Below are 24,166 nucleotides of genomic sequence, written 5' to 3'. Positions count from 1 at the left end.
TGCACCAATGAGGTCATAAGTCAGTTCATACAGTTGCCTCTCTTTTACAAAACCTTTCTGATCCATATGCAAGATGTTATTTGCTACACCACCCAATCTATTCGCAAGTACGGCTGCAAAGATTTTATAGTCCGTGCTGAGAATTGAGATTGGTCTATATGACCCACAGTTGGTTGCAGGTTTGCCAGGCTTTAAAATCTGGGTTATAGAGGCCCTATCCCAGGAAGCAGGAGGTAAGGCACCTTCTAGTAAAATACTATTAAACAAATGTGTTAAGTAGGGAAGAATAGATGGACATATTACTTTGTATATTTCCGAGGGTAACCCATCTGGTGCTGCTGCTTTGCCATTTTTGCTTTTCGAGATGGCAAAACTAACTTCCTCCGATGTAATAAGGCCGTCTAAGATTTCCATTTGGTCAGGGTCCAGAACCGGTAAAGTGATCCTGGATAACCAGTCCCTTGCTTGAGTGGGTTGTACATTATTATCTTCTTGATATATCTCACTAAAGAAACTTCTAAAAGCGACACTAATTCCCTCATCTGTGGAGTGTAGTACACCATCTTTGCTGATGGCACTAATATTATTTGGGACCCTATCAGTCTTCGACTTCCAGGCAAGGAGCTTACCGGCACCTTCCCCATATTCGAAGTGGGCCAATCTACTAGCCTCCCATCTCCCATTTGTTGCATCACTTACATACCAAACATTTCTATGGCTCGGCTCGTGCTTGGTTCTCCCTCTTAATTTGTTGGCTCGCCCACCTCTAGAGAGTACCACACATTTCTTCCGTGCCCCACAGCTTTGAACGGGTGTGTTGTGGTCAAGGAATGACAGACAGAAAAATCTACTTTTAGAGTTTACTTACAGAAAAAAAAGTGACCCAGGAATGCTTGGGAAACCATTAAAACACAGACTTATCAAAAGCTAAGACAATTCCTTCAAAATCTCTTTATCGTGCCAACTTCCGCAGCCGTCTGCTAAAAATAAAAATAAACAACGCAGCTCGAAGGTTTTGCCAATGTTTCTCCTTCCCACTCCGCCTTCTAGTCTGACCCAGGCTCTCCCGGTCACTGCTGAACCAGCCAAGAGGTAGACATTCATCCCCCCTCCCTCTGCACCAGTGGAGTGCAGTACACCCTCTCTATCAGTCCGGGCTTATCAGAGTCCTGAACGCCAGCGCTAAACGTTGATTGTTGTTAACGCCGGCTCCGGATTTGCGAATGCGCGTTTTGAGCGCAGGTGCCCCCCGGGGACCAGGGAGGGAGCGCGCAGGCTGTGCTCTCGATGGTTAGAAAAAATCCTCAGCTGCGTCTCTGAGCCCGGCTGCTGCCTCTGACAGCTCCCTCATCCCTCCTCCTGCCTCGCGCATCTCTTCCGCGCCCAGGCGTCTCTGAAAGCCATGGGAGAGATCCCCAACCTGGTGAAAATCGCCGTCTCCTTAAAAATCCAGCCGAACGATGGGCCGGTTTATTTTAAGGTGGACGGGCAGAGATTCGGGCAGAACCGGACCATCAAACTGCTGACCGGGGCCAAATATAAAATCGAGGTGGTGGTGAAGCCGGGAGCGTTGCAGGCCACGTAAGAAAAGCATAAACCTTTCCTGTTCGTTTCCAGGCAGCTGCCCAGAAACGTTATTTTCCTTTCAAGCCCTTTCCTTTGCAGGTATTTTTAGACGTGAAGAATGCATTAGTGGCTAATGGGTGTAAAAGGTCGTCTTTTTGTATTCGTTGGACAGCTTGCTTAATATTTTGGTACAAACATGGTGTCTGTGTAAGATGTACAGCTGTCGCCTCTGGGTCATGGGGTTGTTTCGATTAATTAATGGCCGGATTTCCTCCTTTAAGTGCATTATAGAAACGATTGATCCGCAGAAGGGTTTAAGAAGGCGCAGCCCACCGCTCCCATGTGCATTGATTTGCATAGATTTTGCCTCGAAGCGCAGCAGACATGGATACTGCACCGTATTTCGTGTTAGACATGAAGAGAGATGGTATAATACATTGATGCTGGACCATATAGTTAGATATGGAGGGGAATAGGTGTCAGATATATCTGTACCGTACTTCCGTGTTGGATATGAAGGGGCGGGGGAATCATAGATGGACACTGTGCTGTATTTGATGTAGGTGTTAGATACGTTAGATGCAGTATATTCAACTGAGTATATTCCATTGACATGTTATATATGAAGGGGGTATCACGAATGGATATTGTACGTATGATATTTACATGTTACAGATCGTGGGCCAGGGTATCCGATATAAATGCTGTACCGTATTTACGTATTAAATATGAAGGGGCAGGGTCGCAGATACACATACTGTACCGTATTTACGTGTTAGATACGAAAACGGGCGTATCAGATAAAGATGTTCTACCGGATGTACGTGGATTAGTGGTTGTGTCGAGGGCGGCCCACTGCACCCCCCTTCCCCATGAGTGATTACGCACACTTCATCAAACAAAATGTAGCCGCAAAGGGAGGGGGTGGTGCACATGAATTTTGGCAGCAAAAAGCAATGAACAGAAGGAAACGTGAAGCTCAAACGCTAATACCGAAGCTGGTTAAGACGATTAAATCTCTGCTTAATCGACAGTACTGCACCATGGGAGACACAAACACTGCCACCGTTACATTCAGACCCGTCAGCCGCTACAATGCAAACGACGTAAAACATATCACAGGCAGTGTCATAACATATTCATTTGGGGTATGCATGAAGGCAGAGGCTGAAGGGTGTCACATGTTCTGCCATTGTGCTGTGTATCTTTATTTGCCAGTCACGAAGCACTACATGACTGCAGCCACGCCTGTGTTTGAGAGTGTGTGATTTTTTTTTCTCTCGCAATGTCTGTTTCAGCACCATGAATATAGGAGGAGTGGTTCTCCCCCTCGAAGAGAAATCGAGAGACCCGCAAATGGCCAGTTATACTGCGTTCTACGACACTGAAGGAGTGATCCACACCAAAAGCGGGGAGAGGCAACCACTGCAAGTCATCATTCAGGTACTGATTCGGGCCTAGAGTTGAAAACAAACAATTCTCCGTATTACAAGACTGAAACAATGTGTGTACCGTAAGGACGTGCGGATCTAATCCTTTTAGCATCCAAATTAAGTGATGTCAAAGTGCAATGACATATAAAATTGCACTGAGCAATGGAGTAATCCCCCCTAATGACCCCCCCCCCCACATTCTCCACCCCCCTGCAAATGAGGATCCCTCAGATTTCATTTAGGCGGCTGATAACCTCATGGATATATGAAGGCCTCGAGCTGCCGCAGCCGGTGGGCAGGAGGGGGTTTCCTAAACTAAAAGGAAGTGTAACTATGCACCGGCAGCTGCACGGGCCTCCTTTACACGCCCACCAAGGAAAAACAGGATCTGATAGTTTTTAATTTGTGTGAGGTGTTTACGGCTGTGTACAGTGGAAAGAATTATGTGTGTGTTCATGTAACGACTACAGCCATAGTAGCATTGTATCACTACACGTTCCATCATCTTTCGGACAGAAAAACACTGAGGAGAATATAGTACTGACTATTGGTAATACAACGTTTGTATAGTTACCATACTGCTATCATTCAGTTACTATAACTAGAAACCGACGGCCATGCAGCCCGGCATCCTTCCAGAGGACGATGCACCTGAGAAACAGCCAATCAGGGGGAGTTTCCCTTCTTCAGTGGTAATCTAGTTAGCTCCAGTGCGGCCCCTCTTCCCATAGCTGTCAACTGGAGCCTAGATTCAAACCTGGCCATTCACTACTGTCATCAGTGTCAAGTTGTACATTCCAGGAAACTAGCCATTAGGCAGGCCCCTCCTGCCAAGAGGATATCATTCCCACACCTCCCCGAAGAAAACAAGTAAAAACCTTCCCCATACCATTAGGACCAAAACCTACAAAATATCCCCGAATTAATGCTATATTTAGGTACCATTTATAGCTTTAGAGATTCATTGGTGCATACTTTTCTCGAGTTTATTTGCAAAGAATGCTTAAATTAGACACTCTGGGCGCCTTCCAGCCGGAGTGGTGGGGCAGCACATCAGAGCTCTGTGCAGGGCTGGGACCCAATGGTGTGATTTGTAATTGTTCCAAATCACAAGACACGTCTGACGAGTCCTATTGTTTCGAGAAGTTTATGGTGTTCGAAGAGTTATGTTTTCAGGTCCTTTTGATTGAAGGAGAGTTGGGGCTGTTTTGATATTGATGGCTATCTTGTCCCAGACCATGGGTAGCAAATAAAGAATGCTTGTTTTATTTTTTTGTATTTTTTAGTTTCTAGTATGACCTTGTCTTGTCTGCTGGTGTACTACTGCCTGAGAAGGTTAATTTCTGGGCCGGGAATATGGATGTTCCATTTCTGGTGTCCTTATTTGTGATACAGCTGCTATTGAAGATAATGCAGGTTTCAAGCACAACATTGATAAGCCAGGGTGTAGTATTATGTGGGATGCCTTTCACTGCGGCCAGGGAGACCGCAGAGTAAGGTGCTGCCACCATACAAGTGAGAGATAGCCTGGGCTTTGGCTCAATCAATTTTGGTGTGCACCGGTTTTACTTTCTTCAGGTGGGAAAACTGGGTGGCAGGCAGAGGTGGTTATCTTGGAGATGTGGGATTTGAAGGAAAGATTGAAGTTGAGGGGCAATCCAGTATATTTAGTGCTGAAAGTCAGTTGAGGCATGAAGATGCCACCACTTCAATTCACTGAGCCATACTTGAATTTGTAATCGTTGTAAGCTGTTTACGATGACAAGGATTCTGTCTTGGACGGTTTGAGTTTTAGGTAGGTGCTGTATATCCAATCCAATTCAATCTTTATTTCGATCAATTCGATCATAAAAGATATACAGACAGTAAAAAACATTATAATTTATACAGGTCAATGAATTTGAATTTGAATTTAAAATATTTATATAGCGCAACATTCACCGTGCGGTTTCTTGGCGCTGTGGAGACTAATTTAGCAGTAGGAACGAAAAACTAGTGAAGGGGAGCAAAAAAAATAAGATCAGTTTACATTAAGAAAAGCCTGGGTGAACAGAAAGGTCTTAAGATCTTTTCGGAAGAGGCAGTAGTGTCTGGCCAGACGTAAGTGATCGGGGAGGGAATTCCAAAAGGATGGTGCTAAGCATGAAAAATTGGCTCCGCCCCATTTCTTACATCCGTACTGGGGAACCTGGAGAAGTGATTGGGTAGATGAGCGAAGCTCACGGACAGGGGTATACTCTTTTAGTAAGGAAGAAATGAAGGCAGGGGCAGTGCCCTGGCGCGCCTGAAAAACCATGCAACCAGTTTTAAAAAGGGATCGCTCCCTAACAGGTAGCCAATGTAATGCCTTCAGTAGGGGAGTAGAATGATGGGAACGGGGGGGGCCATACACCAATCTGGCCGCCTGGTTTTGAACCAGCTGGAGCTTCCGCAGACTATACGCTGGGATGCCGTTGTAGAGGGCGTTGGCATAGTCCAGCCGGGAAATAACCAGAGCGGACATGATTAGTTTAAGTGCAAGGGGAGAAAAGAAACGTGAAACAGAGCGAATAGTTCGAAGAACAAGAAAACAGGAAGAAACAACAGAACTGATTTGTGAGTGAAGATTGAGATGATTATTAAGTTTACTGCCCAGGGTCTTAACTGAGGGAGAAGGTGTAGGAGGGGATCCTAAAGAAGAAGGCCAAAAAGAAGAGTTCCAGGGACTGGAGGAACCACCCGTAAGGACCAATTCTGTTTTATCGGGATTCAACTTCAGATGGTTGTGGTTCATCCAGTCCCTGATGAAAATCATAATAGACTGAAAATTAGAAATAGAATGAGAAGAAGAAGACAAATTTCCGCCTTCACTAGGCGGGTGCGAATAAACCACATTGCTGTTAAAAACTTTGCCACTGCAAACACAGTTGGGGGAGACACATCAGTCTTTAAGATTCTGTACGCCGGGGTGCACCGCCTGAAGCCCAAATTTTTTAGGAGGGGGACAAGCCAATATTTCCTAATTCTTTGGTAAGCTTTGCAAAAGAAGACCACATGTAAGTCATTTTCTTGGATATGCCCACATGCCGAGCAATGCTCTGTGGTCGGAGGCAAAGACCAAGAACTAGTGAATGACCTGAGGGGTAATGTGCCATATCTCCACTGCAGAAATAACTTCCTGTTTAGGACAGGGGTCATGCCATCCAGAACACAGTCCAGGACGTAGGAGTCTTTGCTTTGAACAAATAAGTTTGTCAAGGATCCCTCGTGCGTGTTATCCAAAGCAATGGTAAGCTTTTGGTCGTAATAAGCTTTTGACAGTACTTTGCGTGGGATCCTGGTACTTGCATTTGCTGGATCAGTCCAAAGTTCTGAGAGACCCAGACTCTAACATGACCTTTTTATGTAACTTAGCCATGGGATGTGGGTGGCATTTGATAGGGTTAAAAACTCCTGAAGCTCGGACTGGTAGTTGATGAGTTCTTGGCTACTCCATAATCTTCGCCAGAAAGTTAATGGTTTGAGTCCCAGTTCTTCTGTAATTGGTCTAATTCCCAGGTCTAATCTCAGGGGGAGTAACGTCGAGCTTGGTGGAAGAGCTACCAGCTGCCTGATGAATTTATTTTCCGTAATCATCAGGTTTTGGGCAGAAGTGTGTCCCCACAGTTCAGCCCCATATGTGACTGCCCCCGTACAGGAGACTTGTAAATTTGGATAACAGGGCCAAGTGGACGATATGTTGATTTGTTCACCATCCTGGTGATGCCACCCACTAACTGCACCAGTTTCATGTTTGCCTTAATCTGGCGTGTCCCCCATGTCAAATTCTCATTTAAGGTTACTCCTAGGTACTCAAATGTGGCGACCCGCTCTAATCGCACTGAACCAAGCAAGGGATTTGGGCGTGTTGAAGGGGTGGGGTTTAGGATCATATATTTTGTTTTAGAAGCGTTGATCTCAAGGCGCATCTCCGTACAAAATTTCAGAAACCCATCGAGTACCCGTTGTATTCCCTTGGGGGATTTTAATAGCAGCAGGGTGTCGTCCGTAAACATGATAGCGGGCACCCTGCTGCCATTCAATTTGGGAGCCTCAATGTCACCAATCCTGGTCAGGTGGGCGATAACCCCGTTCACAAAGAGGCAGAACAGGGTCGGTGCAAGCACACAGCCCTGTCTCACCCCTCTGAAAACGGGGAATCTTTCCGTTAGGTTACCATTTCTGCCGCACCTGACACGTCCAAATTATTCTGATGTAATCTCATTAGGATGGCAAGAATGTCTACCGGGACCCCCAAATCGGCGAGCACACTCCATAGTTTCGATCTTGGCACCAAATCTAAAGCGGCTCGCAAGTCCACGAAGACCGTGTACAAGCTGCCCCCCTCGATTAGTGCAGTCCTCCAGTAGATTCTGGAGGCGATCTAGTATAAGCCTACCAAAAAGCTTCTGGGACACATCTATTAGGCTGATGGGCCTATAGTTGGCTGGGAGCAGAGGCGAACCCTTTTTGAATATGGGAACAACCTCTGCACCCAGCCAAGTACTGGGGACCTCCATGCCCCTCAAGACAGCATTGAAAATTGTCAGTAGGTAGGGGGCCCATACATCGGGCTCTTATTTGAACAGGTCGCCTGGTAGACCATCCAGCCCAGGAGCCTTGCCTGATGACAATCCCGCAATAGCAGCTCGCACCTCTTTATCTGTAAAGGGGTCCCCCTCGGGGTGGCTAGATATGGTTGGGGATAGGTGGCATGAAACCCCAACTTCCACAGTGTAGAGGGACTGGAAATGCTCTTGCCATACCCTTGGCGCAATGTTCGGTTCTATTGCCGATGCTAGATGCTCGGATCCCGTATTAACAATTCGCCAAAACTTGCGATAGTCCCTGGTAGCTAGCGAACTAGAGAGTTCCTCCCATTTAACCTGGTCCCACTCAATCTTGGCCTGGGTGACCAGTTTCTTGCAATCCCGTCTTCTGGCCTGTATCTCCAGTCTACTTTTTCTCTCCTTGATACAGGTCAGGAGATCTCCCTTTGCCTTGTGGCATGCAGCAGTATACCATGTAGTGCGGTATGACCCACGACCTCTAATTTGTCCCTCAGAAAAGAGGTCTGCGGCCAAGGTCCTGGTCAGCTCTTCGTGTGCCAAATACAGTGAGTTGTGGGTTTCCTGGGTGCTGGATTCCTCACTTAGGTTACCCACTTTTTCCAGTATTGGAATAAGTCTAGCATAGAGTCTAGGAAGGTTCTCTCTGCTAGTAACTAATTTTTCCCACCTTATTCTCCTTCTGTTGTTTTCAAGGAGAAGCCCTGGATTTGCCACCGCCGTAGCATAGGCCCTGCCCTCCTGGCCAGGGAGAGCATAGTCCAGTTCTAGGGCATTGTGGTCGCTGTCAGATCTTTCTATCACCCTGAAGTCTATGATATGCGACCACATGGACAATTGCACTAGGACGTAGTCCAGACGTGCAATTGTCCCCGGTAGCTTGTCTCCTTTCTGGTGAAGAATTGGCTTGGTAGTTTAGTCTGCCCTGTTCCCATGATGCACTGGGCCAGGGACAGACTGATTTGCATATAGCCAGGTTCTGAGCTGGGATGGGGCAGTGAGATAAATAACGGTGATGGATCAAGCCCTGATCTTTGGACTGGGTAAGAGTGGTCTGTTTAACTCAGACACTCTGTTCATCACCACCCCCTTTTCTAAATCGTTTTTGGCCACTATAGGTGTGGCAGGGTATACTCAGACATGAGTCCCTTTCTCACTGCTCCATCAGGATTCAAGCAAGCCGGGCCGAAGAAGGCTGAAATGCCAGCAACCGGTCCCCGGTAGCTTGCCTCCTTTCTGGTGAAGAATTGGCTTGGTAGTTTAGTCTGCCCTGTTCCCATGATGCACTGGGCCAGGGACAGACTGATTTGCATATAGCCAGGTTCTGAGCTGGGATGGGGCAGTGAGATAAATAACGGTGATGGATCAAGCCCTGATCTTTGGACTGGGTAAGAGTGGTCTGTTTAACTCAGACACTCTGTTCATCACCACCCCCTTTTCTAAATCGTTTTTGGCCACTATAGGTGTGGCAGGGTATACTCAGACATGAGTCCCTTTCTCACTGCTCCATCAGGATTCAAGCAAGCCGGGCCGAAGAAGGCTGAAATGCCAGAAACCGGTCCCCGGTAGCTTGTCTCCTTTCTGGTGAAGAATTGGCTTGGTAGTTTAGTCTGCCCTGTTCCCATGATGCACTGGGCCAGGGACAGACTGATTTGCATATAGCCAGGTTCTGAGCTGGGATGGGGCAGTGAGATAAATAACGGTGATGGATCAAGCCCTGATCTTTGGACTGGGTAAGAGTGGTCTGTTTAACTCAGACACTCTGTTCATCACCACCCCCTTTTCTAAATCGTTTTTTGCCACTATAGGTGTGGCAGGGTACACTCAGACATGAGTCCCTTTCTCACTGCTCCATCAGGATTCAAGCAAGCCGGGCCGAAGAAGGCTGAAATGCCAGAAACCGGTCCCCGGTAGCTTGTCTCCTTTCTGGTGAAGAATTGGCTTGGTAGTTTAGTCTGCCCTGTTCCCATGATGCACTGGGCCAGGGACAGACTGATTTGCATATAGCCAGGTTCTGAGCTGGGATGGGGCAGTGAGATAAATAACGGTGATGGATCAAGCCCTGATCTTTGGACTGGGTAAGAGTGGTCTGTTTAACTCAGACACTCTGTTCATCACCACCCCCTTTTCTAAATCGTAGTCCAGACGTGACTCTCTGCCTACTCTGTTAAAGGTGTATTTGCTCGGAATATCATATTTGGTGCGCCCATTGCAAGCTCTGACCCCATATTTGAGGGTTAGGGCAGTAATCTGTAGAGCAAGTGGGGTCCAAGCTCTGGGAGGGGAGCCACCGTGGAGGGAACTGACTACCTTGCGTCATCTTGCTGGGAGGACCCATCCAAGAGGCCTGCAAGGGGCTCGAAATGTGAGTTCAGGTCCCCATCCACAACAAATGGAATCTCCTCAGGAATTTCACTGAGGAAAGCTGACAATTCCTCTATAGTAGGTGATTCCCGAGATATGTTTACCGGCCTTGAGTATACATTTATCACGGCAAGTCTACAGGAGTTTGTCCATTCCAGCAACACCACTAGTATGTCCTCTGAGGCCAGGGGGAGACGTACGGCCTGGCAGCCCAGGTGGGTAGCCACCCAGGTTGAAAGGCCTCCAGAAGGACGGCCCCTGCCCCCCCATTTCGCAGGAATGGAGAATGCCACAAAGCCTTGGCGAGAGTACTCGTCCCTCGCCCAGGTTTCTTGAAACAGGCATATATCTTTGGTGTCAATAAAAGCGGTCCATTCCTGTTGGTCAAGCTTGTCGCCCAGGCCAGCCACATTCCATGATACCATCTTCAAAGATGGTGGGCTTAGGTGCGAAGCTGGGGATGAGGTGGGGATGTTATCAATAGCAGTACCCAGGGGCCTAATTTTTGGGGTCAATTCTCCTAATAATTCCCCTGTTTCACTGGTTGTAAGGGGGGGTCAGCAGTAGTTCGGTTGTCCTCCTTGCTGTGCGATGGGACATCGAAATGCCCAGTCTCTACCATTAGATCTGTGGTGAATCTAGGGGATATGATATCTGCCTCCACACCCTGCCTGGGATAGCAGTAATGCTCACTGGCGTTGCGCATAAACTGTCAATCTACCATGTCTAAATGACTATACCTATTGAATGTAGGAAAATATGTAGGGTGGTGAACTCTAGGATGGCGATAATCTCCTCTCTCTCTACCCCTCCAGACGCCTCCTCTCCCGTAGCACATTTCCCAACCCTCCTCCTCAGTATATGGTGTAAAGTACGCTTGTTGTTGACTTCTGGGATGGTGAAAATCTCCTCTCCCTCTGGCGTCCCACCCACCCACCCTCTCCGGGGGTCTGCCCCATCCCTCCTCCTTACATGCATATGTCAGCTGGGGGTAAAAGAAAGAGAGGGGTAGGGACTGGATATTACTCCCCTGCTCATCGGGGCACCATCCACAGATGTGGGAGACAGTCATGGAATCTCTGAAACTAATCAGGACGCAGTCTCCTTTGATGGATTTTCTTGTACTACCCACCCATGGGACCCTTCTTACCATAAGCACCTCACTCGTTGTACCTTGCGGGAGAGGTCTGTACATTGATAACCAACTTACCACCTTGTTCTTTAAGGAGGCGGTAGATTCTTTAAAAGTGGTTTTTAACTCGGGTACCCCCGCTAAGATTACTGTGTACGGACTCGCCTCCGGCGGCAAGTTCACTACTCTTGCCTTGTTAGCATTGCCTAATGCCTCCTCAGTTGGTACTGCTGCTTTGTGAGGTTGACTAAGAACAGGAGTGTTATCCTTAGACTGTTTGGACGTGGTTTGGGAAGGGGATGCTTGCACAGGTTGGACTGTAGGCTGGTTGGGGATAGCAGCGATTATTTTTGGCTGCATGGTAGTACTATGGGAGGGAGTAGATTTGGCCAGTTGGACTAGGAGTACTGCACTATTGCCTGCCTTAGTGGTAGCTGGGACACCCCTCTTGTTCTTTGTTTCTGCCTCCCCTCTACCACCCTTGTTATCTACTATGCTATCTACTTTGAAATTGTCTGCTATTTGCACTATCGATTTCTCTATGTTCACTAGCCTGGCTTCCATTTTAATTAGCTGCGCTTCTAGGGGACTTAATAAAGACCTCACAAGGGATCCTATATCGGCAAGAGTAATATCTACGCTAAAGGTCTCAAGGAGGTTTGTGTTAGTAGGTTCTGCAACCGGGATCTCAATAGGTATGGCTTCTGCTCTGTCAGTAGGCACATTCCCCATTGTGCTCAATCCGGGACTGTTGATGTCCAGAGTAGGATTGAGCTTCGGAGTTTTTGCCTTCCTTCCCCCTTTGTTTTGTGCCCCTCTTTTCCCTTTGGGGATTACTCCTTCCCTTACCCCCTGCAGAGGATCTCTGTTATTAGTGATGTCCACAACGGGAGCATGTTCAGGATTAAGGAGCGGGCTGGGGTGGGGTTGGACTGGTGGTAAATTTAACAAGCTCAGATCGACAAAATCACTGAGGTCCTTCGCACTAATGTGAGAGCTGGAGTTGGTCAAATCCGGATTCACAGAGGACTCTCTTTCAGTAGTTACTCCTTTATTGGACTCAGTGTGCTCGGTGTGCTTGGGTCTGTTATCTGGGCTCTTAGCCTGTGCCAGGGGGCCCATGGAAGATCTTCTCACCCAGTCTATTTCTTGGGAAATGCGCCTCTCCAGGATCGTAATTTCATCAATCAATAATGACCCTGCTTTGACAAAATAATTATCCAATGGACCTTTGGCAGAACCGGTTGCTACCAGCGTGCTTTTGCTCCTCGTTTCCCTCGTGGACATCATCAGGCACTGTTAATTTCGATATATACCAGAAAAAAGTCTGAAAGGAAGAAAGAACGGACCGAGGGGGGTGGCCCGGTCACAACCGTTCTCGAGCGGGCTCAAGCGGCCCGCCCTTTGCCTGGGCTTCGCCCCGTGCTCCGTCCCGCGCGCGTCCCTCGTGCGCGGCTGTTGGGACTCCTTTATACAGGGGAGGAAGGGGGGCGGGAAGAGTCGCAGGTGCGCCTGGTGGTTTTTGCGCTGAGCCTGCTGGGACTCGCAGTCCCGCACCCTCAGGACAGTAAGGCACAGAGTCAATCACTCCCCAATGGCATACGCCCGGTCAGGATCCTCACTGGCTCCAGTAAAGGGTTTCTCCTCTTCCACTTGGGAAACTGTAATCACCAGAAAACGGCTGCGAGTTGAGGCATGAAGATGTCACACTTCAATTCAATGAGCCAGGCTTGCGTTTGTAATCGTTATAAGCTGTTTACGATGACAAGGATTCTGTCTTGGACGGTTTGAGTTTTAGGTAGGTGCTGTATATCAAGTTCTGAAAAACATTGAGGCAGGTTTGGAGTTGTTGAATGTTGTGAGCAGAATGGACTTTCTTGAGGAGGTATGCTCTAGTGTATTGATGAATCTTGATGTGACTGTAACTGAGTAGAGTTCAGAAGAGCTTCACTTAAAGGTTGTAGAGGATGACGGACAGAACGGAACCTTGGTGTACTCCACAGGAAACAAGTTGCTGAAACCTTTAACTCTCTTCTGGATGAATTGGTGGTAATTGGTTAAGTAGGAGGTGAGTCACCGGAGGACTACGTTGTAAAAGGCCCATCTATGTTTTCAGTGTATGGATCAGTGCTTAGTGAATAACTGTTGAAGGCTGAAGACAGGACTAATAAGACCAGGAAGAAGGCAGTCATTCTTGTAAGTGATTAGAAAAACATTGTCAACTATGTCACGAGTATCAATCTAGGTTCTTCTGCATGGTCTGAAGTCAGACTGATAGTCCTGCTGATTTGGTTTAGATATTGGCACAGAGGTTGCTTTTCTATGAATGGACAGCCTGAGATAGGGCACTAGTTGGTGAGTTCATCTGTGTCTAGTGTGGATTTATTTAGCAAAAGGGATGAACTGTCTTATTTTGAGGTTGTCTGCAAAGGTGCCTTGAATGAGGGAGACACTGATGAAACCGCAGAGGTATGTGAAAGCAGCTCATTAGAAGGTTTTCACAATAAATGAGGGAAAAATGTAATCTACATAGGAAATGACTTTAAGGGAGTCGATGAGGTCAGTTTGTGCGAGAAGACTGAAGATCATCCATTTCAGGGTGAATGGAGGAGAGATTGGACGGAGGGTGAATGTTGGGTGGTGTATTTGATGTGTGTTTTGGTCTTGTTTATTTTGTCACGAACAAGTGATTGATGGCATTGGTCTTGTCAAGTAAGTGTGAGCTTGGCAGACCTGAAACAAATTTGACAGAGTATCTAGCTGATCTGAAGAGTGCTTAGCTTCTGTTTGAGACCTACTTAGTAGGTAATTTGTAGAAGTTTATTTGGCTTAGACAATGAGTGAAGTCAGTTGAGTGAGATTGATATGGCCTTTGATCTATCAAGTCATGGGGTTTGAGTTTAAAATCTCTTGTTTTCTTTGTGGAATTTTCAGGATGGTGTTGTATGTGCTGAGCACAATGTTGACTCATGATGTGTGCCAATGGTTCCTATGGAGTGTGATCAGTTCTTCTAGAAGTGAGTATATGCTGAGGTCCTTGAATGAATGTTAGGCTTTTATAGCTGTTTCTAGGTTTCACATGAAAGCCAGAGAGTTGTGTATATTTCTTGACACTCCTAACACTTTTACACAAACCAGAGATTGTGGCCATATTACATCATAGCTTCTGAGGATTATATGCTGCTTCTAACTGTAGTCAGTGGCTGGTTTGCTCTCTCTCTGCGTTTCGCTTGGAGGAACACAGCTACAGTCCAAGCCAGATTCCATGTGTGATGCCTGTTTGGCCTTGAGATCTTGGTGCAGCATCCCCTAAACATTTCAACTTCACCTCACTTACTGTGCCGGAGTTGTTTTTGTTGGCACTTTAGGACTCTGTTCACTTAACTCCTGCTAACCAGTGCTAAATTGTTTGTGCCCTCTCCTTTAAACTTGGTAAAATTGGCTTACACCTAAGTGGCACATTTAATTTACTTGTAAGTCCCTAGTAAATGGTACTACCTTTACCCAGGCCTTTAGAGTAAATGCTACTAGTGTGTAGTAGCACTCATTGTGCCACCCACTAAATGTGACACTTTAAAACATCTCTCATGCCTGCGACTGCATCCTGTTGGGCAGTTATAAACTGCCATTTCAATCTGACAAAATAAACCTTTTGCTAGGTCTTTACCTTCTTTCCTTTTCAATACTTAAAAGTAAGTATAGCTCTTGGTTCTATGGTATTTATGTTTTTGACATTTCCCTCTGTATTTATCCATGTGCATATTTTCCTAATTTTATCCATATTTTTCTGTATTTATTTCGTGAAAAAATGAAGCTGGAACTAATATATTTCCATATTTATATTCCTGATAAATGTACACTCTTACTTAGTGACATAAACACCCACAGATGCTATATCACAGCACTTATATAAAGACATTCTAGTAAGAACCTTGTGCATAGCTATTGGTTTTTAATCATTATTAACATCTCATTCCTTGTTTAACCCCCATACTCGTCAAGCCTCACAGCTATTGGCCTTGCAGTCATGACTGACAACATTTAAACCGCAAAATAACCTAATTTCCGATATTAACCACATTTAAAAACAAATACAGACAAAAAAAAATTGTATCCTGTCTGTATTTTGCAATACAAATCAGTAAAAATGGAAAACAGTGAGCCTTACTTATAAGTAAGGCAGGCCCCAAAGTCTCAAAGGACAATGTGCATAGTATTTAAAAGTGTACTTAAGTTTAGTGTTGGAAGGCTATGTCTACCATAGATTAACCCTGGGTTACCTCATTCCACTTAATAAGGGCTAACTTCAAATTGGGAACAGATAGAGAAATTATGTGTATACTTAAATTAATTGTTTTTTAAAATTGTCTTTGACTGTAAAATCAGAGTTTCAGTTTTGAAAGTTTAGAAAGTTTAGAAAGTTGGCATTTGTTGCCCGAACCAACTGTGCTTCTCTGTTAGTGTCCGGGGCTTTTGTGGGTTGTGTATTGTTTCCAGACAGAGAGACAAAGTAAGCTGAGGTGTGAGGAAAGTGGGTTTACCTGATAAGATGACTGGGGTGGCGCGGCCCTGGTTACCCTACAAAGGACTGTGCCTGAATCAAACACAAAGAAACCTGCCACCAGGCCTGCCCGTACCTTAGTCACCATAGATAGTTTGGAGATAGGACAAGTGAAAAGGGAAGAACTTCCTAGAACCAATTTTGGGGGTACATCAGGTAATTCCCCCACAGAAAGACTAGCACAAGATATAAAAAAAGGGACCTTCAGAATCTCTCATCAAAACACTCCTGGACCTATGAATGATTCAGAAGAAAGGTCCTGCTATCTGAGGTAGAAGAACTGCCCTGCAGACTGAAGAAGGAAGTTTGGACCTGCTTACCTTGAACCCAGTCTACCCAGAGGTACCCCTAGGGTCAGTTAGTTATAAGGAAACAACAGTCTTCCAGAAGCCTCCCTGCAACTGCCCAACGCCAACTGGAGCTGCCTGGATCTGCCCGAACCTGCTACTGGCCTCTGCTGGAGTGAGGCATGATACCCAATAGATTTTGAACCCTTGACTGACACCAGTGAGGACTGCTCCTGAAGATAAGGCGAAAGTACAGCAGCTTTGGGTTCTTTGTGACTGCTAAGTTACCTCTTTGTGACGAGAATTGATAGTCCATGATGACCGCCAATGCGATGCTCCAGTGGGACTTGCTCTTCGCTCTGACAGCCACTGTGTACGACAACTGTTAACATGAAACCTGCATTTCGTGTTGACAGCAGCCCTCTACAATGATCAACCAAAGCGCAGCTCTAGCAACAACTGGCTCTTCATGCTACATCAATGACCATCTTCCTTGATCTGCTCCTCGCACCAACAGCCTTCTCCTTGTGACCCCCACCAATGTAAAGAGATCCCTCGGTGCTGTATTTCAGAAACTAGTTCTTCAGTGGGACGAGCCTTGTCCCTGTATCTGACCCGCACTGCATTGCTCAACTTAAACTTGTGACTTTCCCCCAGCCTAGTGCATCCAGATAACCGCGAGTGGCCCTTTGTGCTTATTGGGGCTTTTTATGATCTAACATTTTTTAAAATGAATATCTCCGGTTCTACTGATTGGATTTTTGATGTTTTGGTGTCATTTCATTTATTACAATTGACTCTAGTTTTCTAGATTGATTATGGATTTTTTTATGTGTTATGTTTTTACTTTATCACTGTTTGTCGGCTGCATACATTCTTTATACATTATCTCTAAGTTAAGCCTGACTGCTTTAGTGCTAAGCTACCAGAGAGTTAGCACAGGCTAATTTAGTGACTTTTTGTGGTTCACCCTGACAAGGTTTGTGTTTATTGCTTGAGGGGGCCTTCCACTCTGCTCAGTTTAACACTATTGGTGTTCAGTGGTGGGATCCAATTCTTGTTTTGTGCAGTGTTACTCAGTGTTTTTTGTAAAACCAAAAATCCCTAATAATAATCTGACATTGACCTTTTAAATTCTCCTGGATTGGCCATTTATTCCAAATTCAATTCCTGCCTCACACATGTGCACCATTCATACTTGCTTTCAAGCGTGGAGATTGTGAGAAATTGGGTTTTGCTTCAGGGGTCTGGGAGTGAAACTCTACTCAAGCAACATCCATTATCCCTGTGTCCACCCACAGCCTGTTCCCTAAGAAGTTGAAGGACAGTAAGGCTGAAAGGGAATTCAGACTGCAGCTTGCCAAACTGATAATGGCTACACATGACTAAGGATCCGGTGCCTAACTTTGAGGTGAGGATATGATATAGACATGTGATTTGAGGCCTATTAGGTAGTTCTGGAGATGCATAGGGACCATGAAGTGGATTTGGGAGCCATCTCTGGAGGCATTTTCCCACTGAGTGGAGGGCTTCACTGCTGGTCCCTGGAAGGGTGAAAGAATGAAGTTCCTACTCATGAAGGAAGCCCTTGTCAGGAAATATGGTAGTGCCCGTGAAACATACAGATTAAAGTTCAGGGACAGCCAGAATCTGTCAAGCCAGTTCTGGGTGTATTTCATGGATTACTCCAAGAAGGCACTTGATGATTGGATGAAAGGCAGTAATGTGATGAGCTGTGCAATTTTATTCTCAGAGAGCACATGTTCAACCATTGTTTTGCAGATCTGAGTCAAAACCTAATTGATTACAGATTCATTGTGTACAGTCAGCTTGCAATGGAAGCGGACCTCTGGGTCAACACCAGGGCCGACAAGAAGGTTCATGGGGAATCCAAGAAGGGTGGGCCAGAAAATTCTTTCAAGGTCACCAAAAGAGCTTTTAGGGGATGGATTCCCAGACCCATTGTGACTAAAAGAAAGGTGGTTTTATTGGAAGGAGCTCTCAATTCTTTTTACACCTAGGTGCCACAAGTGCTACACTTTAAGGACTGTCCCATCTGCCCAAAAAAGCAGCAGCCCCCACTGGTGGGCAGATCTTGGAGATGGAAAGTGTATTGCTCAGGGAGAAGGTTTCTCCAATTATTGGTGGATAGTGCAGAGGTTACCTTAATGTCCCTGGGTGATAGAGGATGGTGCCAAAGGCTGACATGCCTAAAATACAAAGAAAGTATGGGTAGTGGGTCACCATCAATTGGCAGAGTGTAGAGACTCAGAGAGACACAGGAGCCAGCATGACTGTTGTTAGGTGTCATCGCGTATCCTCAGAGCAGGTGGTTCATAATGTAGTCTATCAGGTCGTGACAGCCTGCAGCCACAAAAGCCACTATCCTGCCTGGTTTCTTTTGAATTGGGGTGGGGGTTGTGGGGGGATTTCAGTTTCTTTAAGGGTAGCTGTGAATCTAGCCATGCCTGTGGATTGTCTTCCTGGGAATAACATGGGTGCTTTGTTCTAAAGCCCGTGTGTTTTATTTGACTTCTTTTAATACTTTCTTCAAACAAGGTTAGACCATTATTCTCATGTCATCTTGTCGGGCCACACACATTTTTCACGAAAATCTTAAACATTCAAAACAATCACCAGTAATGTAACACTACAAAATGCAAAACAAAATTCACAAGCACATTACATAAAACATTACATAAACAGTACATGTGTAGGTAACCAGTCCCTGATTTTCAAATAAACCTGGCGGACCCTCAAAGATAATTGTAAAGGCTCCTACCTTCTGTCCTGCCTGCGTGTACCGCTCAGGGAATACTTATGTCAAATGGTGTTGTCCATAGGTGGAAAAAAGGTGTATGCATTCCCTCGTGGCACACCCAGCTAGTTATCCCATGAGCACAAGCCAACACGTTTTGAACCCTGTCCTGCTTGGGGGTTCTCCTCAGGACTCAGACTTGGTGGTCTTGATAAATTTGTTTCAGCTACTGATGGGCTGTTTCCTTGTAACGCCATTTTACTCCAATTGTCACTGCTTTTTCCTTCCTTTTATGATGATGACAGAATTCTTTGAAGCACTCTGACCTCTGTAGGATCTGTCCTCATTACTTTCGAAATCTTCACATGAATCTCCTTCAGCCCACCGTTGCTCGCTCGTTCAGCTCCAACGAGCGAGCAACTCAAAATCTGGATGAAGTATAGAAGAGAGCACACCACCACAGTGCTATAACTTAGATGCTAGGATTTATAACTTTTTCTCATCAGGTTTTTAGAAAGTTGGCACAGAAAAAAGTGTTTACTGTATGATGGTGCTCATATCATTGCCGGTTGTTGGGCGTTGGATTCTTCTGTTGAAGTGGGTGCATAAACTGGCTTGATAATTTCTGTGAGTTTTCGGAGCTAGTATTCCTTGAACAACCTCAAACCTTCTGTCTGTTGGGTGTTGCAGCAGTTTGCACCACGTAAATTCCTAATGCAAATTCAAGTTCAGGCTGCACTTCAACAGACCTTTAGTTCCTGACTCAGGCTGTCACAACAGTCAATACAGTTAAATAGTTTGAAGCACATTTGGCCCCACAAAGATGTCTGAGTATTGAGTTAGCAAAAATGTATATAAAAAGCATAGCAAAGTTACTAATTCAAATCACCAAATTAGTTGTAAATCAATAGTTAACTCATGAATGCCTGAATCAGTATGATTCAAAGCAATTCAAAACCATAAATGTAAGGACAAACTGTTATGAAGTTGTCTTCAAAATTTATAAAAGCGGACTAATTTCCCTTGAAGGGAAAACCCTGTCCAGATACGCTAGGGAAACGTTGCAAAGTTTGGGAGACCTCAGGCAGAAGGTGTCAACATGAAATGCCTCTGAAAGTCAGGATATATAAATCAAATAACTCTTCATCTAGCGAGCGAGCAGGGAAGGCATCTGCCCGTAAGCCAGTTAAGCTCCTTTGGGAAAGGGAAAATAGCTGCTCTAAAGAAAGCTTGAAATGTGTAAAGGAAGCTAACAAGTATTGGCAACACCAGTAGGCATGCCTATAAAGAAATATTGTATGGTAAAGTGAAGCATTACAAGTAAACAACATGGGGATTGATACGCATATGGGTGGAAGCAAAGAACACTAGAATAATATTGGTGTGGTTAAAAGGTCGACAGTTACACTGTCAAGCCAGACTAAACATCCGTTGAGGTTAATGATTTCCTTTCTCCCATTTGTGCTGCTTCCGGAGAAAACACCATAATTTGGCTAGTAATCTAAGACCATTTTGATAGTATTAGAAGGCCTGAGTGTGCCCCTGAAAGTTCAATCTCCGGCAGCTGGATAAATAAACAAAATGATCACAGCTGTGTGGAGGGCAATGACAGCCGAGGCCGGTAGTGGGAGTACCTGCCGGGCGGTGACGTGTGGAGGGGCAGGGTGGGGGGTAGTAATGTATGGATTACGGACCTTAACAGGTAAGTAAACATAGAAATAAGTCAAACGAATTTCGTTGCGCGCACTGCATCGCATTTGGTGTTGCAGTGCACGCAACGAAATTCAATTTTTTATTTATATGTTTACTTACCTGTTAAGATCCGTAATCCATAAATTACTACCCCCCACCCTGCCCCTCCCTCTCCCCACGACACCGCCCGGCAGGTACTCCCACTACCGACCGCGGCTGGTACTCTTGGCTCCCAACATGAGAGCAGAGCCTAAGGCCCTTACTAGTGATGCTCCCATAAATGTCTGGAGAGCTGCACTGTCATACAGACCATAAAAATGAATCTCTGCTCTTAAGAAAGCTAAAAGGGGATCTCCGTATACTGCAAACACATTCTTAAAACGATGGGATTGTAACACTTTCACTAACACGTAAACTTTCAGAGAAGTGAAACAATCAACTAAAGACAGAAAATATATAGTTCCAGTTTCATTAAAATGTACAAAACTTTCTCACAAACAAGCTCCGACTTTGACCTACAAACTTAGGAGATGAGAGGTATGGGTTGCTCGCAGGTGCAGCTAAAAGCACCTATTCAATTAAGAAATTCCACCTCAAACTCAAAAAAACAAAACCTTCTTCTCTGTATGAGAAACATGAAAAATAGGCATTAGACATTTAAATGTTGTTTCAGCTTGTTGATAAAAAAGAAATGTCTATGTTTTACAAGCAATGTAATCAACTAGTGTGCCCTTTTTAAAACAAAGGCCTACATTAACTAGAATAAGTTTAAATGTAAATAATGTACAGGAAATGCATTTGTTTGTGGCACATTATTGTTAATATATATGTACAAAACATTTAATAATGAAAAATGTCCTTCATGCGTTAGTGGACCATCCAATGTCTCCACACAGACAGTTTGACAACTTCAGTCCATAGGGTCCCCACTGATCCAACACTCAACATCAGTGTGCTGCAGGAAGCACTGAGGCTTTAAATCCTCAAAAAATATTTCTTTTGTAATTACCTTTTACAATGTCCTTCCCTAGTGTTGGTTTCCACATCAAACTGTAAATGCCTTACATTGTGCCTTTCTATAATTAAACTTGCATGAAAAGGTTTCACGCTCTGATCAATTAAGGAATTCTGGTGTTAAGGAATCCATCCATGTTGTTATGATCATGCTCTGATCTCTAAAGGAAATGTGGTATTAAGGAATCCATCCATACCTAACTCAACATGAGTAGGGATAAGTGCAAATGTGATAAGTAGAACTACACAGGGCATTTTCAATTCTATCACAATTTCAACAAGGAATATACATCTTTGCAAGATAATTTTTTTTCTCACACTATTACGGCAATCAGCGGTTACTGGGCCCAACCATAGAGGTTGAGGTCTGTTACTCCTGATGTCTAGGGGTTCGACTTACTATGGACTCTGAAAAACTCATCAAGTATCCCTTCTGCACTTGACTTTCAGGGTTGCGTGGTGTGCGCAATCCAAGGCTCCTTCGGATGGGAGGAGGTGTAGGTACAGGACAGTGAACATGGAGCCTCTCACTCGCTGTTACACTCCAGAAGCAACAGGAGGCTATCTGCGACTTCTCCTGTGGAGAAAGTGTCAGTTTTCTCTCCCAGTGGGGGGTTGGTTGTGACAATCTAGTTTTGGGTTCCTCGCCTGGGTGATGGTGCACAGGTGCTCCCACAGCATCCTCACTTATCCGGCAGGATGTGACAGATCAGGTAGCAGTTCTTGATGTTCCCGATGACCCCTTCTGGCATATGGAGTCCCTGTATGTCACAATACACGGGCTCCTGCCCGATTGGCACAGTGTAATCCTTCATGACAGCCCCTCCTGGCATACGGGGTCACCAATTGCTACTGCACAAGGTTTAAGCCCTTAGCTCATGACTGTCTTCTTCACAGCAGCACCTCCTGGCATACGAAGTTGCTGACTTGGCACTATGCACAGGTACAACAACAATTAATACCTGGGGGTCAGAAATAATATAAGTGAGTCAGACAGATTGGATCACAAAACCAGAACTACGCAAAATAACACCAGTGAGAATTATTAGTAACTGCAGGCCTAGTCAAGGCTCAAGAGCACATGGAGAAAATAGTTCCCATCAGAAGCCACACCTGTGCATAGTGATGGTTGATCACTATGCACAGGTCCCAGCTCAATAGGCACAGCACAACATGCAGCTCAACTATGGAGGCCCTCTCCTGGCATATGGAGGTCGTTTACTGTCCTGCAAATGGTTAACGATTTATCGGTGCAGCAGCAATTTCCTCACACCTCACACTGGGAGTCCACTAGAGAGAACTCCCTATTGGAATTTGCTCCCTCCAGCGATCTCCTATTGCTCACAGGGCACACTGGTCTTGACAAGCAAGTTGGTTCTTGTTCTCCAGGTTCCAGGGCAGGTGATCTTAGATTCTTTGGGTGATGTCCCCTCACCCAACAGGTAGATTAGCAGGCCTTGTCCCCCCGTATTTGTTGCAGGGCTTTACCTCCTCACACAGACCATCTGGCTGCTTGGCAGGTGAAACTTTTCTGAGTCTCAAGCTCCACTTATAGTCCATTTACAGACACCAAATGTGATTGAGGGTCTGAATCTTTTAAGTTTTATGTTGGGGTTCTGCTTCTTTTGAAGTGTCCACTCCTTTTCTCCCTCTTCCTCTTGAATATCCGTCTGTCACAGCAGGAGTGTATCCAAATCTGATAGTCCCACAACACAGAGCATGAGAGTGACTAGAGTTCACACCTAGATGTCAGTCACATTGATATGTGTATCAAAAGGTTAGCCCAGGACCCCCAGCTCTACTCTTTATGATGCTTGCTCTTCTTAGCCCAATCTCCCCCGGCACCTTCCTTGTGACCTCTTACTATATCAAAGAATACCCATTGAGGTGTACAAGGGAAGACCGTCTCTCCCCTCCAGTGTGCATCCCACCCAGCTTACAGGAGTGAAGCAATACACAAATCTGTCTGGTATGATTCTTCTACCTCCTCTCCATGTTTCACCATGCTAGCTTGGGTCTCCCAAAATGGAACCCAGGGTCCTCTATGTATTGTACCATCCACAGGCACACAAATGCTCAGTGCATGTATACATTGAAGTATATGAAAGGGTCCCAGACCAGAAAACACAATAGATAATTAATCTTCACACAGTTACACAAGATCAAAATCAAAGATACTTATGGTTGACAGTGTTTTTATTTTCACTGAACCCAGAAAAACCGTATAATGTTTTTACATTCACTAGTATTATGTACAAATTTCAAGTGCGCCCGCACAGGGGAGGGGGAGGAGTGCAGAGGGAGGGGGGGGGGGGTTTGTGTTTCAATTAGTTAACATCACTAATCAAACAAGTCCATAAGCACAAATCCACAAGTGAAACCATCATTATCATTGATCCATGAGTGAGAGATCAAGAAAAACACATGTTAAATAAACCATTATACATGAAACAGAGACTCCTGTAATGATTCTTAATATCAATCTTGGGGTAAGGAGTTCGTATAGGTAGAAGATGGTCTACGTTTCGACCCAGAGGTGTAGGACATTGGATCCTTACTGGAGGGTCTTCATCAGGACGTGAGGGGGTGAAGGAAAAGGTGGGGCCGGGTCCTGGCAGCGCAGGTAGACAAGGCCACAGGCCTGCTGGGCGTGTTGCGTCTCCAGGCAGGGCCAGTCCGGGTAAATATTAGAGGTGTCTTATAGTAAATAGGTCAACCGTTCTGGATGGCACGGCGGGTAGGGTCCCTCAAACGCGCTTTTGGAAAAACCCCC

The 24,166-nt window shown here is 45.4% G+C and overlaps 1 protein-coding gene across 1 annotated transcript in view; it reads left to right on the top strand.

Moving 5' to 3' along the window:
• The first annotated feature begins 1,278 nt into the window (after positions 1-1,278).
• Positions 1,279-24,166, top strand: part of CNRIP1 (cannabinoid receptor interacting protein 1) — a 103,387-nt gene continuing 80,499 nt past the window's right edge. Inside the window, exons 1-2 of the mRNA XM_086927735.1 lie at positions 1,279-1,581; positions 2,865-3,009. Coding sequence (XP_086783861.1) covers positions 1,403-1,581; positions 2,865-3,009 — 324 coding nt within the window. The 5' untranslated portion in view covers positions 1,279-1,402. The remainder of the gene's footprint in view (positions 1,582-2,864; positions 3,010-24,166) is intronic.

Source organism: Lissotriton vulgaris, chromosome 6 (assembly GCF_964263255.1).
Source record: "Lissotriton vulgaris chromosome 6, aLisVul1.2, whole genome shotgun sequence".
Lineage (NCBI taxonomy): Eukaryota > Metazoa > Chordata > Amphibia > Caudata > Salamandridae > Lissotriton > Lissotriton vulgaris.
The sequence above is the reverse complement of the archived record's forward strand: the minus strand, read 5'-3'. Positions and strand labels throughout refer to the sequence as shown.